At 35.8% G+C, this 15,076-nt stretch overlaps 1 protein-coding gene across 4 annotated transcripts; it reads right to left on the minus strand.

Annotated features, from left to right (window-relative positions):
* Window positions 1–7,199: 7,199 nt before the first annotated feature.
* Window positions 7,200–15,076, minus strand: LOC136211125 (F-box protein At5g03100-like). Of its 4 annotated transcripts, XR_010678365.1 has the most exons (7): window positions 14,772–15,076; window positions 14,050–14,177; window positions 13,755–13,926; window positions 13,001–13,678; window positions 7,854–8,832; window positions 7,604–7,766; window positions 7,200–7,527 (listed from the first exon to the last, which is right to left on the minus strand). XR_010678365.1 is itself a non-coding variant. In XM_066002671.1 (3 exons), exons 1-3 carry the CDS (start codon window positions 15,010–15,012, stop codon window positions 13,182–13,184), a joined length of 1,632 nt encoding a protein of 543 aa, XP_065858743.1. In that variant the 5' UTR covers window positions 15,013–15,076; the 3' UTR covers window positions 12,686–13,181. The 4 variants fall into 4 exon arrangements, 1 of the variants encoding a protein (XP_065858743.1); XR_010678363.1 differs by having other exon boundaries at window positions 14,050–15,076; XR_010678364.1 differs by lacking the exons at window positions 7,200–7,527; window positions 7,604–7,766; window positions 7,854–8,832 and adding an exon at window positions 12,686–12,840 and having other exon boundaries at window positions 14,050–15,076.

Raw genomic sequence — 15,076 nt, forward strand, 5'->3', positions numbered from 1 at the left:
AAATACAACCTGTCTACCGTTATCACACAGCTGAGCTACGCTCAATAGATTGTATTTGAGACCCTTAACTAAGGAGACTGACTCAATAGTAGGATTACCTCCGATAGTACCTGATCCTACTATCTTTCCCTTTTTATTGTCTCCAAAGCTTACGTTTCCACCTCATTTAAGCTCAAGTGTGATGAATTGAGTTTCATCAACAGTCATGTGCCTCGAGCATGCGCTATCAATATACCATAGTTTCGATTTCTCCACGCATCTCAGGCTCACCTGCATTTTAAACTATTCATCTTTAGGTACCCAATTCTTTTTGGGTCCTCGTTTGTTAGCATAAATAGGTGCAAAATCATGTTTTAATTTGTGACGGCATACTTTTATGGTGTGGCCTTATTTACCACAGAAGTCACAATGAGTTACCTTTTTAGGGTGACTTTGTTTTTGGTCAGCACCATTGTGCTGAGCATGCCAACATACCTTAGTGGTATGTCCTTTCTTTCCGCAGAAGTCACATTGGACAATCCGCTTGTTATACCAACACACATCTGTTGTGTGTCCCCTTTTCCCACAACATTCAGACTGAGTGAACTGTCTGCGCTGACCAGTACCTGAGTACTCAGCATGGGATTTGTTTGAACCTTTTATTTGGTTCTGAAGGTTTGTGACATCCTTTCTCAGTTTCTTTGAATCTGATTGGACTTCCGAGACAAACTTGTGCATAATTTCCATGTTGCTATGCAAAGTTGAGTTGTCTTGGAGAAGATATCGAATGTCACTAAGTTTGACCTCTTTAATCTCGTCACACCGCCTGCTGAGTGCCTTTATTTTCTTGTTACACTTTTTAGTCAGTGTATATAAATCACTCAGGGCATTAATCATTTCATTTCTAAGCAAGTGTAAGGATGTTACCTTATTTGAGTACTCCTCATGTTCAGATTCTTTAGAGAGGTCAGCTTGCTCAGATCGAGTGTGGTCAGCAGCGTCATCGGCCATGAAGCATATGTTTGCTGACTCAGTGGCATCAGCTTCAGATGATGTTGACTCATCGTTGTCACTCCATGTGGCCACCATTGCCTTTTTGCTTCCCTTCTTTTCTTTCTTCAGATTAGGGCAGCTTGACTTAATGTGCCCAGTTTGATGGCACTCAAAGCACGTGACAGGCTTGGAGCTGTCCTTTTTGTATTTGTCACTGGACTCAGCTTTGTACTTATCGCCTCTTCTGAATGGCCTCTTGCTGTTCTTTTCATTTTTTCTGAACAGCTTCTTCATCTTCCTTGTGAACATGGCCATTTCCTCATCATCCGATGAGTCAGCTTCGGTTGAGTCAGCTTTCATGACAAGTGATTTTTGTTTCTTGTCTTCTGACTTTTCTTTTGCTTCGAAATTTTTCATTAAGATCTCATGAGTCAGCAGAGATCCGATCAGCTCGTCGTATTTGTATGTTGTCAAGTCTTGAGCTTCTTCCACGGCCGTTTTCTTAGCTTGCCAGCTCTTCGATAAGCTTCTCAAGATTTTCTTCACCTGCTCTTCTTCGGTGAAGTTCTTGCCGAGTCTTTTTAGCTCATTTATGATGTTGGTGAATCTAGCATTCATTCCAGAGATGTCCTCATTGTTGTTCATCTCGAACAGCTCGTATAGTCTCATGTGTTGGTTCACCTTTGATTCCTTGACCTTGCTTGTACCTTCATAGGTTACCTCAAGCTTTTTCCAAATCTCCTGTGCTGACTCGCAACCTGAAATCTTATTGTATTCTGCAGCATCTAGTGCACAGTGAAGCATATTGATAGCCGAAGCATTATTTTGTAGTTTCTTAAGGTCATCTTCTGACCACTCAGTCTCACTCTTAACAATTTTCTCATTGTTAATGGTTTTATAAGGCACATATGGGCCTTGAACTATTGCAAGTCATGCACTCATGTTGGTGGCTTGAATAAAGTTCTTCATCCTATTCTTCCAGAATGTATAATTAGATCCAAAGAATAGGGGAGGCCGACTAATTGATAATCCCTCTGAGAGTATCTGTGTTGTTTGGTTCCCGGGAAGGAAACGAGTGTTGTTCTCAGCCATTTATCGGGATCAGCTCAAGATTGTTAAATCTTTGAGTAGTGAGCTATGTGGCTCTGATACCACTTGTTGGTCCCATGTGATTAGTTCCAAGGGGGGGGGGGTTAAGAACTAATGTAACTTTTTCGCTTTAATTACGCTGACTTAATTCAATTCTTTGAGTTTCACAACTCAGCTTTGGTCAGCGCGGCCGAGTGAGACGTAAGACGGCTTTAGTCAGATACTGACTAGAACTGTTTTACTTGTGAGTTGGGAAATGACACTTTTGTGGTCAGCTTCCAACTCAGCACTCTGATTTACTCAGTGTCAGCTTAAACAATTTATATACTGAGTAAATATAACAAGCAACACATACAAATATATATTGAAAGAGAGTTAGAAATTACTCAGCACGACTTATCCTGGTTCGGCCTCTTCGCCTACGTCCAGTCCCCAAAATCCCTCCGGGCTTTTTAAATCCAATACTGAGCTCTTTAAAGGTAGAGCGCAAATCGGTTACAAGGCAGTTGAATATGCAAGAGTACCGTCCTTTATTCGTCTACTCAACTCCTACTAAGTGCTATAACCGAACACCTAGATTTCTCTACCACTGAGTACTTAACACTGAGTACTCAGCACACTCTCTCAATACTACGATTGATACAAACTTGTTCTTTTTCAGACAAAGAACACTTTAGATGATTACAAAGAAAATCACTCTAGCATTTACACAGGAATAGAAATTTAGTGTAAGATCTCTTTCTTGTATTGATGTGCTTTTGTATGTATGCTCTTATTCTCCTTTTTTTTGTTTTCACAATCGGCTAAGGATCCAAGAATGAACTTGTCCTTTTATAGTTGAAGTCTGGAGCCTAATGATTTGAATCTGGAGTTATCTGTTGGATTCAAATAGCTTTATCTTGAGACATGTTCTGGTTAGCTTCAGAATTGCAGGCCAATCCTGTCGTCTGAATTCCGCAGTCGTCAGGTTTGTCTTCTTTTTGCAGGTTTCGTCTTTTTATGCCAGTTCATCTTTTAGCAAAAGAACAGTTGACCCATGCATCTCGAAATTGGCTTTTGCGTAATTCCAAGGTTTCTATTATTGGTGCAGACAGTTGTCGGATCTTGTCTTTTAGCAAACGAATCATTCGCGCTGTCCTGAGGATTACTCAGCTTGACTTTGATAGCCGTTGTCTTTGGTTATTGTCAATTCAGATACTGAGTTCTCTTTTACTCAGCATTCATGGTCAGCTTCGTTCTGCAAGATATAGTTCTCAAGAAGACTTCTCTACTTTCAATACTGAGTTCCGTTCCACTCAGCTTCATTGATTAGCTTGATCTTTAAGCTTCTGTTCTGAAGATGACTTATCTTCTGTCACGCTGAGTTACACTCCACTCAGCTTGTGATATATCTCATGCTGACTTCATCCTGTCTTACCTTTTATTTCTATTTGCATTTATATTTATACTCAATATTGAACAAACATATTAGTACAATTAAATCAAAGCACTTAAATTTAATTGTCCCTTAATCATGGATTAACTTAAATAATTTTGTCAAATCAAAATCATGTGGAAAGGTGTTTCAACATTTATACTCACCTTCGCAATTCACAACTTTCAAAAACATAGGTCCACTCTGTGACGTAGCCATGAAGTTGATAATTGGCCTTCTTTGAGGATCCGTCCATCCATCACTAACCAAGCTCAAACCATTCTCCACCCATTTGCTTTTAGTTGGCATCAACTTCCTTTCAATAGCTGCTCTTTCTTTTTGCAACAATGTAGTCCTCAGCATATTGTATCCTGGTGGCAAATATCCAATTATACTTTGATTTGCAGCCATTGTATACGAACTCACAAAGTATGGGTTCCTCGCAAGATGAAAAGGCAGCCCGGCAGAATAAAACATTCTTGCAATTTCACTGTGTAGTTGATCAACTCGTTCGTTATTTGCTAACTTCTCCAAAGGATTGGTAATCGATGCCTTCCTTTTTCGTTGATAAAATGGTTTCAGTCCGTCCACCCCAAAGGAGCCTGTTCCAGCAGTACCACCCATGCTGCTCGTATATGAACCACTACTTCGAGAAGTAGGAAGTGAGAAGGGATGCGGTTTTACTTGGGCCTTTGATGCTGCTTCTTCTTCCACTTCTTTTTGCACTTGAAGATAACTGTCTTTGTTGATTACATTACAAGCTTGAATCCCTTGTCTTTTGATCTTCAACAAATGAGCCTTGATTCGGGATAAAGAACCACTAAACTGCTTCACACAATATTTACATTCAAATTTCACATTTCCTCCTCTTTTTTCAAGAAGTCTATCAATCACTCTAACATGATTCCATAATGGGGATTCAGTAGATTTTGAAGTGTTTTCTCCTATTGTAGCAGAAGAAGAAACACTGGCAGAATTTGTATTGCTGGTTGAAGAAGAAGAAGCCATGAATGAGAAGTATGAAATTAGAAGGGAAGGGAAGGGAATTGTTTCTGTTTTAGGTTTAAAGAAAAAGGAAAATCAGAGAAGACACGAGAAGAACACGAGAACAATCGGAACTATGAAAATCAGGGAAGGGAATGGTTTCTGTTCTGTTTTAGGTTTAAAGAAAAAGGAAAATCAGAGAAGAAGAATCGTGATGTTGAAGAACACGAGAAGAACACAAGAAGTGGAAGAATCGCACAGGAACTATGATGCGCCGCAGGAAGTGGAAGAATCGCACAGGAAGAGATAGTTTTTGATTTGCGCGTGATGTTGTGAATCACAGGAAGAAGAATCGCGATTTGCGTTGCGATACAGGTGGGTGAGTCTAATTTAGGTTTTTGTTGGTAAAATATTTAATTGATCCTTAGATTTTCTAATTTTTTTTAAAAAAACCCTAATGTTTTATCCCAGCCGAGTCCCCATCCGTGTCCCGCCGTGTCCAACTTTCCGACCGTGTCTCCGCCGTGTCGCCACCGTGTCCGGCCGTGTCCCAACCGTGTCCCCAAGTCCGGCGAGTCCGACTCGGCCACGGCGACCCCGGGGAACTGTCCGTGCTTCATAGATTATGGTTCGGTACAAGTTTTTACATTCTCTTTTCCATACCACATTTTAGCAATGTGGAGAAAATACCATTTCCTTGGGAACTTCAAGAACAAAATCAAACCAATCCAATCTTTTGCAGTAATTAAGTATCCTATACCTTCGATTAATAAGGTCTTTAATCTTGTAACAAATAAGTAAGTTTTACACATGCTTCTCAAGCATACATTCTTAGCCTTTTATTTACTTTTCCAAAAAAAGTCAACTGTCTAACTATACTTTTAAAATAAAATATAGTAGTTACGCTCCTCCAAACTTGCTTAAAATGACCTGTTAAGCTCCTAAAATCTACATAGAGGAGCAAGGGGAGATTCTGGACATGTTGAACAACGTACACTTTAAACAAATTCAGATGCTAATAGACACGGCAAGCAAGTTCAAAGTACCAATAGATCATTTTTAGATATTCAATAGGTCACTTTAAGCAAGTATAAAGAGTAAATAGAATGTTTTTCGATATATATATTAAGACTAAAAAAAAACTATAACAAAATCCAACACTTTGTGACTCTAAAGACATACAGTGGATACATGCTATAAAAAGGCCAATGCAGAGAAGGATGGAAGAAAAACTAATGTCTCAAATTCTTTGTCCCTCTCACAAAATATGATCTCTACTTAATTAAAATAATATATTGTACGGGTCAAGAGGACCATAAAGAAAAATGAGCTTTTTTGCGAGAGGAATAGGGAAGGGGATAGGAAATTTGGGACAACAAATTTTCTTCCGAGCAAGATGGAAATGAAGATAAGATTCTTGGTTGTTATCATCTCTTGTGCTCTTATTATCTAACAATACTTTTAAAATATCTTAGTTACGCTCCTAAAATCTACATAGAGGAGCAAGGGGAGATTTCGAACATGTTGAACTGCGTACACTTTAAGCAAGTTCGGATGCTAATAAACACAGCAAGAAAGTTCAAAGGACCAATAGATAACTTTTAGACATTCAATAGGTCACTTTAAGCAAGTATAAAGAGTAAATATAACGTTTTTCGAAGTATAAAGGGAAGTTGAGTTTCCGGACAAATACATGGGGCTAGAGATATATTAAGCCTAGAAAAGATTATAACAAAATCGAACACTTTGTGACTCTAAAGACATAAAGTGGATATATGTTATAAAAAGGCCAATGCAGAGAAAACTGGAAGAAAATCTGATGTCCCAAATTCCCGATCCCTCTCAAAAGAAATGGTATTATTAGCTACAAGAAAACCTTCAAGACCCATATTAGATAAAGTAATAATTGCAAGGAAATGTTCAAGGACAATAATAACAATGGAAATTCAAGGGATCAAATTTAGCTACCAAAGCCTGCTAAAAACAGAACTGTTCTTTTACTATAGGCGTAGCGAAATACATAAAAAGCCGAAATCTTTACTACCTAATTTATTACTGATAACAACTAAAAGGTTTAATTATTTTGGCCATCTAGTTCTAGACATCTAATTCATCTTAATTCCTGCTAGTTCTAGACAACCAGTTCACCCATTAGGTATCAAATGAATTTCTTTCATAAAACTCAGTGTGGCTATGCCTATAAAAGAGCCTGTTCGCGAACAGGCTCAATGCAACTTCAAGGGATCAACTTTAGCTACCAAAGCCTGCGAAAACAGAACTAAAAGGTCTGATTCTTTTGGCCATCACAATGGGCATAAAGATGATAATGACATATCAGACAAGTTGCTCACAAAAGAAACCGAAGAAAACTACAAAAACAAAAACAAAGAAAGGGAGTTTGAAATGGGCAAGAGTGGCACAAGAGTCCTTTTTTCTATGCTAGTCATAGCAGTAAGTCTTTTTTTTCTGTTTTACTTGTGTGTGGTAGAAAGATCTCATCTAATTTTGAGACACGGCTGAAGTTTGGAACGGCCTTTTTCTTCCTTATTTTAAATAGCAATTGTTCTGAAATCAATATTCTGCAATCCAGGTTAAAAGTTTAAGAAGAAACAAGATGCTCAAGCATAACTTTTGAGACAAAAACAAAAAAGTGACTGAAGCAGCAAAGCGACCTCATGAGGAGATTCAGAGAATTAGCCAATTGTCTAACGAGCACAAACTCACAATCATCAAAGAAAGCAGCAACAGATTTACTGTCTTAAAAAATGGAACCAAAATAAGAGCAAAATGGGTAAGATTCATTGAGAGCAACAACAAGTCAATAACTATATCTAGCAATCAAGTCTTGCACCAAATTAGTTCAACAGATTGAATCATTTGTCAATAGAATATGAGACTCCACTAAACCACTCAAGTCTGGGAGAAAGACGAACCCACAAAGACAATCTAGGATCATTTTTTAACAATGAGCTCCTTTACATCCTTTTTGGCAGCAAGACGAACCCACAAAGACAATCTAGGATCCAGGTATGCCAAAAGGATATCTTTGGAGTCCATTACAAATTTCTCTGTATGCAAGCAATCACAGAAAATTAGTATATTTGTCAATCAAATTGATGAGTTATCCGACAGACATACACATACCGTTTGAAACAAAGTTTAGAATTGGGACATCAGTCCGCCACATCTTGTAAAGGTCAGTCTTGAAGGCATCTTTTGTTGATGGAAAAAAGGAGATGATCCCGTGGATGAGAGAATCCGGGAAGCCACCTATGCAGTCTCCGTCTTCCTTGGGAGATGATAGAATCTTCAAACATAATGGCAATGAATATTCACAAACGATTATATAATCATTCAAATTTCAATGAGATTGGATTTCTAATATTAAACTTACCCATCAACCGACGTCCAATTTCTAACTTCTGAACATGTTGAACCTGCAGAATAGTCTGATGAACAAAATTTATGCAGTCCTCATGACTCATGTAGTCTTCGAATTCGTCTATGTGGAAGAAAAATTCTAAAGTAGCATAATGTGAAGACGGCGAATTCACTAATTTAAGAGATGTAAACCACATTAGACCTGAAATTCTCAATCTCTCAACATTGGGACATGAAATTTCAATGTTACTAAAATTGTAGTAAATTGAATCCACGATAAGAGTTTTCAAACTGTTAGAGGCAATAACAACCCCTACAAGCAAATCACAGTAGTTGTAATTCCAAGTATTCAAGCATAGGAGCACCGGATAAAACATTCTCAATCCCTCCACTTGCCACTTCACAATGATCTAAAAGCAAACTCTTGACAGATCCCCAATTCGCTCTCTCCAACGGCGCAAAATAACAAACAGATATCTTCAATTTAACCAATGAAGAATTGTTGAAAAAAAATTGCGGCAACAAGTAGGGATAGATATCGTCACTGAAATTCACAATGAGCTCCTTCACATCTTTGGTCACAGCATAAAGGATCCACAAATCCAAGTTAAGAAACTCGTCAACCGCAGGGAAACTTTTTAAATTGATGACGAACTTGTCGATCTTGGAGCAATCATGGAGAATTAGTGTTTTGTCAATGAAATTGGAAAATTGATAGGGAGACATACCAGCATTCGGAAGGAATTTGAGAACAGGAACATGAGTCCATTGATACTTCCACGATTTGGATAAAATTAAAGTCCTGACTAAATCGATTGCTGGTAGGAAGGAGAGGATGTGGTGAATCAGGAAATCTGGTAAGGCACTAATACGGTCTTCTTCATCGCCGGATTTGAATATTTTATTTCCACAGTCCGATTCGCAGGTTCCGTCGCTTTCCACCATGGAAGCTCCAGCAGTTCCCGCCACAATCAAGCAGTGAAAAGCTGCGACTAGGGTGGAAAATGAAACGTATTAAAGGCCTCAGTGTAAATAATATTAGGGTTTTTACATGAAAATCACATCTAATAAAATTAGGGATGTTTATGGAGAACTCCCAATTTAGGTTCAAATTAGTACCAATACAGACGTAACGTTTACAATGTAATATCAATTTAGGTTTAACGTTTATAATATAGTATCAATTTAGGTCTCACGTATAAAATAGCACCAATATAGGCTTAACGTTTACAAAATAATACGAATTTAAACTTAACATTTTACAAAATATATACAATTTAAGCTAAACATCGTAATTAAATTAATCATATTATTATTTTTCCCTATTAACTTTATATGTTATCTTTTTATTTAGTTCTATATTCTTATTTATTATAATGCAATTAAATTAGTATTTTTGTCTATTAAAATCTTATATTTGTTTTTTATAAATGATTTCATGACTACTAAATTTCATTGCTCATGTAATATATGCAAACTAAAAGTAATGAATATCCACAATATTTCGAACACTGACGTGTATATATTACATGAGTCATGGAAGTTAGGAGTCATGGAATGGTTAATGAAAAACAAATATAAGGTTTTAATGGGCAAGAAAACTAATTAATTGTATTATAATAAATAAGAAAATAAAACTAAATAAAAAGATAACATATAAAGTTAATAGGAAAAGAATATAATATGATTAATTTAATTATGCGTTTAGCTTGAATTGAATATATTTTGTAAACGTTCAGCCTATATTGATGCTATTTTGTACGTGATGCCTAAATTGATGCTATATTGTAAACGTTAAGCCTAAATTGATATTATGTTGTAAATGTTAAGCCTATATTGGTGCTATTTTGAACGTTGAGCCTAAATTGGTACTTCTCCAAAAACTTTAGACCTATTTTGGTACTTTATCCCTTGATATTATGTTGTAAACGTTAAGCCTATATTGGTCATATTTTGAACGTTGAGCCTAAATTGGTACTTCCCCAAAAACCTTAGACCTATTTTGATACCATATCCCATAAAATTACAATTAAATCCTATTACAAAATTTAATTATCAAAATGTTATTATTTTCTAGAAATAAAGTATCAAAATAGGTATATGGTTTTTGAAATATTAATTTAGGCTCCACGTACAAAATAGAATCAATATAGACTTAACATTTAAAAAATAGTATCAATTTAGTCTCGATAATGGAACAAGACACATTATTGATATTACTCCGTTAAGTTCTGTCAATTATACATGGAGGGAGAAATCAAAACTGATATGGCAAGAATATTGAGTGATTGTCTGATCAAACAAGCACTCAGTCATGTATCATTATTTTATAAGTTAAGAGTCAAAATGATTACGGAAATTGTAGAAAGTGAACTGCTAAATATCGTCCCCAAATTATTTATCACCGTCTCCATTGGACTTTTTTGCCCTTCTCATAATTTTGATCAAAAACTAAAAATTTTCTCTCCAAAATCATAAACCCGAACAACAATAATTGAAATTATAAAAATAATTGATGTGTGACAACCCAAACCCCAATTACGAGTCGGAAACATTAAAATTTACATTTTTTTATCAACGAACACATGAAAATAATACATATTTTTCATGACGAATTTGCATTTTTCATCACAAAATTGAGAATTTTACATTTTTCGTCACAAAAAACTGAACGGTTTAGAATTTTGCATTTATCAAAATTTGGCCTAAACGAATGGCGCATTCCCCCGACCCATGGCGAGAACGGATGGCGCATTCCGCCCGACCCATGGGCCAGGAGGAATGCGCGGCGGATGCGCCATCCGTTCCCGCCATGGGTCGGACAGAATGCGCCATCCGTTGAAGCCAAATTTTGAAATTTTCTTTCAAATTACAAAAATTTTATGCAAAGTCCAAATGGGAGCGATAAATAGCAAAACCCATTAATTTACCTCAGCAAATTTTATACTTAAATGTTTTTCATAATATACCTATTTTGGATTATTATTTCAACAAACAATGAACTTCTAAAATTAAAAATATAGTAGCCATATAGATATATATAATTTCATATTATATTTATTACAGTTCAGTACGGGTTCTTACCGATTTTTCATACGGAAGGGAAATACAAAAATAAAGACTTAAAACTATAACCAATTCAAAACCGAATTCTTAAAAAACCTTAATGAAAAACCAAATTGAATACATTTGGTTCAGTAGCTCGACTAAATGATGAGCTAAATAGTCCTTAATGAAAAACCGAATGGAATCCATTCGGTTCGGTAGTTCGACTAAATGATGACCTGAATAGTTACCAGATTATGTAACATTTACAAACTCACAATCATCAAAGAAGAAGCAAGAGATTTACTATTAGCGTGTGCATAGATTTAAACCTAACCGAACCAAAAAAATCAAATATCAAATAATTAAAGCATAATACTCATTTAGGTCCTCAAACTAAAGCTTTAAAGTCATTTAGGATTTTAAACTGTCAAAATCATCAATCAGATCCTTGAGCTAAGCAAAAATCATCAATTTGGTCCCCATTCTGAACAAAAATCATCAATTAAGGTCTTATCGAAAATCATTCGGTTGAACAGTTTTAGACCCTCTTCCCCAAGCTAAGCAAAAATCATCAATTTGGTCCCCATTCTGAACAAAAATCATCAATTAAGGTCTTATCGAAAATCATTCGGTTGAACAGTTTTAAACCCTCTTCCCCAAACTCATTTTGAACGAACACATAAATTATTATAGAAATTACTACAATCTATATCAAATAGTCACAATTTCTTATTTTATAATAGGATGAAGACTCAATTGATGATTTTGATAGTTTAGGAAATTAATTGACTTTAAAGCTTTAGTTTAGGGACCAAAATAGATGTAATGCCAATAATTAACACTGACACCAAACCGAATACCATAGAAAACACAATTACAAACGAAAAAACCTGAATTTGGTTAAAAATAGGAGCAACAAATAAAAATCACTGTATTTCTTCAATTAATTTACCTCAACAACAAAGAAAACTTAAAATACTTCCACAATATGCCTATTTTGGATTATTATTTCAACAAACAATAAACTTCTGAAATAAAATGTGTAGTAGGCATATACATATAAATGCATAATATATATAATGGTTTGGTACGGGTTTTACATTTTTTTTTCCATTACCAAACAGAATTACAAAAATACACTCTTAAAATTCTACCAATTCAGAAACGAATTCTTAAAAAACCTTAGGTTCAGTAGTTCGACTAAACGATGAGTTAAATGGTTAACCGACTATGTAAGGAACAAAAACTCACAACCATTAAATAAAGAGATTTACTATTAGTGTGTCTATCAGTTTAAACTGAACCAAATCAAACCAAAAAAATCAAATATCAAATTTATCAAATAATTAACACCGACACCAAAAGGAATAGCATATAAAACACAATTATAACTGAAAAACCAGAATTTAGTTAAAAACAGAAGCAACAAATAAAAATCACTAAATTCCCTCAATTAATTTACTTCAGCAACAAAGAAAACATAAAATAGATTTAAAATTATGTAGGTATATACACATTATGGTTCGGTACAGGTTTTTACATTCTCTTTTCCATACCAAAAAGAAATACAAAATAGATTTAAAATTATAACGAATTCAGAACCGATTTCTTCAAAAACTTTACAGAAAAAACAGAATTGAATCCATTCGGTTCGTTAATTCAGTTATAACCGAAGAATACAAACCCCTATTTATTATGTTCAGCATTGGGACCAAAATGGGAGAAAAGAGGGTAAGTTTCACTCAGAGGTACAATAACAATCTGGAAACCACTTAAAGCTCCATTAAAACTAAAGAGAATCACAAAATTAACATTAAAATTAGCATAAAGCATGTCTACATTTTAATAATGTGGAGAAATATCAGTTCCTTAGGAACTTCAAGAACAAAATCCAACCGATCCGGCGGCCATGAGTTTCAAGTATACCCATCTTTTCCAACTCTAATATTTATCTGTCACAAGGAACTAAAACTTAAACTTACTTGTAACAAGATTGAATTCTAATACTGAGCTGTAAAAATAGTAGCACTAGACATTTATATTAAGAAATTATGTGGATTGCTGATCATGGGGGAATGCAAAGATGTAATAAAAAAATTCTCAAACAGTTACCTTCAAGAACCACTACCAGATTTCTAGCTCCTTAACCTGCTCAACTCGATTTCTAGCTCCTCAACGTGCAAAATCTGCCTCATGGTCTCCTCAACTAAATTCATGCAGTCATCAGGACTGGTATCATCTGATTCTAAGACGTAAAAACCCAAAGTAGCATAAAGTGAAGAAGGCAAGTTCGTCAATTTAAGACATGTAGAACCCCGTTTCCCCATATTTTCAAGCTCTCAAGATTAGGACATGAAATTTCTAGCAGAGAACTTCTCTTACCAAATTCTTCTAGAATAAATGTTTTCAAATGCTCAGAAGCAACAAGAACAGCTCCTTGAAAGCCACAACGGCGCAATTCTAAGCATTCGAGCAAAGGACTACCAGATAAAACATTCTCAACGGCTTGATCACCAAACTCACAATGATCTAAACGCAGACTCTTAAGAGATTGCCAATTTACTATCCCATTTGGTACAAAATCACAAGCACATATTTTCATTTTAACCAATGAAGGGTTGTTGAAAAGAAATTGCGGCAATGAGTACCCGTGCCCAAATTCCACTTTAGGACCATCACAATCCAAAATGAGCTCCTTAACATATTTTTTGGTAGCGAAACGAATCCACAAAGACAATCTAGGATCCAGATCCATCAAAGGGATATCTTTGGAGTCCATAACAAATTTCTCTGCATTGGAGCAATCACAAGTATTAGTATATTGTCAATCAAATAGATGACTTATGCGACAGACATACCGACATACCGTTAGAAACAAAGTTTAGGATTGGGACATCAGTCCATTTATGCTTCCATTTTTTGTAAAGGTCAGTCTTAAAGGCGTCTTTTGTTAATGGCAAATAGGATATGATCCGGTGAATTAGAGAATCTGGCAAGCCAGCTATGCAGTCTCCATCCTCCTTGCATGATAACAGAATCTACAAATATAATGGAAATAAATATTAAGAAATTATAATATAATCATTCAAATTTGAAATGCTTTTATTTGTCTGTTAACAGCAAATGCAGATTTCTATTTTTTTTTTTCCTTAAAAACTTACCTCCATCAACCATCGCCCAATTTCTAGCTTCTCAACATGCACAACCTGCCTAAGAGTCTGCTGAACCAAATTTATGAAGTCATCTGGACTGATACCGCATACATCGCCGTCTTCGTCGAAGTGAAAATCTAAAGTAGCATAAACGGAAGACGGCAAATTCATTAATTTAAGAGATAGAAACCCCACTAGATCTGAAATTCTCAACCTCTCAAGATTCGGACATGAAATTTCAACAGCAGCACATTCATCGCAAACTCCATCAAAAATAAGAGTTTTCAAACTTTTAGAGGTAATAACGAGCCCTTCAAACTCAAAACAGCCACATAATTCCAAGTGTTCAAGCAGAGGACAACCACATACAACATTCTCAATTGCTTTATCTTCCACTGGACAATAATATAAAATCAAACTCTTGAGAGATCCCCAATTCACTTTCTCCAACGGCCTAAAATAACAACTATATAACTTCAATTTAACCAACAAAGAATTGTTGAAAAGAAATTGCGGCAACAAGTTAAGAAAGTCGTGGTTGCGGAAATTGAAATTCACAATGAGCTCGTTCACATCTTTTATCACAGCAAAACGGATCCACAAATCCAAGTTAAGAAACTCGTCAACCGGAAGGAAACTTTCTAAATTGATGATGAACTTGTCGATATTGGAGCAATTATGAAGAACAAGGGTTTTGTTAATGAAATTGGAGAATTTATCAGGAGACATACCAAGATTGGGAACGAATTCGAGAACAGGGACATGAGTCCATTGATACTTCCACGATTTCGATAAAACTAAAGTCCTGACTAAATCGGTTGCTGGAAGGAAGGAGAGGATGCGGTGAATCAGGAAATCTGGTAAGGCACCGATACGGTCTTCTTCCTCGCCCGATTTGAATCTTTTGTTTCCATTTTGTGATTCGCAACTTCCGTCGCTTTCCACCATGGAAGCTCCAGCAGTTCCCGCCATAATCAAGCAGTGAAAAGCTGAGACTAGGGCAATCAATCGTACCAAAACATTGAAAACGAAAGTG

This window comes from Euphorbia lathyris, chromosome 1, assembly GCF_963576675.1.
Source record: "Euphorbia lathyris chromosome 1, ddEupLath1.1, whole genome shotgun sequence".
Taxonomy (NCBI): domain Eukaryota; kingdom Viridiplantae; phylum Streptophyta; class Magnoliopsida; order Malpighiales; family Euphorbiaceae; genus Euphorbia; species Euphorbia lathyris.

Bases quoted from the DNA above. Each gene is read 5' to 3' on its own strand.
- LOC136211125 (XM_066002671.1), bottom strand. From the start codon at position 15,012: ATGGCGGGAACTGCTGGAGCTTCCATGGTGGAAAGCGACGGAAGTTGC. The intron at 13,927-14,049 runs GTAAGTTTTTAA...TTATATTTGTAG, and splicing joins TTGGGCGATGGTTGATGGAG to ATTCTGTTATCATGCAAGGA. The intron at 13,679-13,754 runs GTATGTCGGTAT...GCTCCAATGCAG, and splicing joins CCTAAACTTTGTTTCTAACG to AGAAATTTGTTATGGACTCC.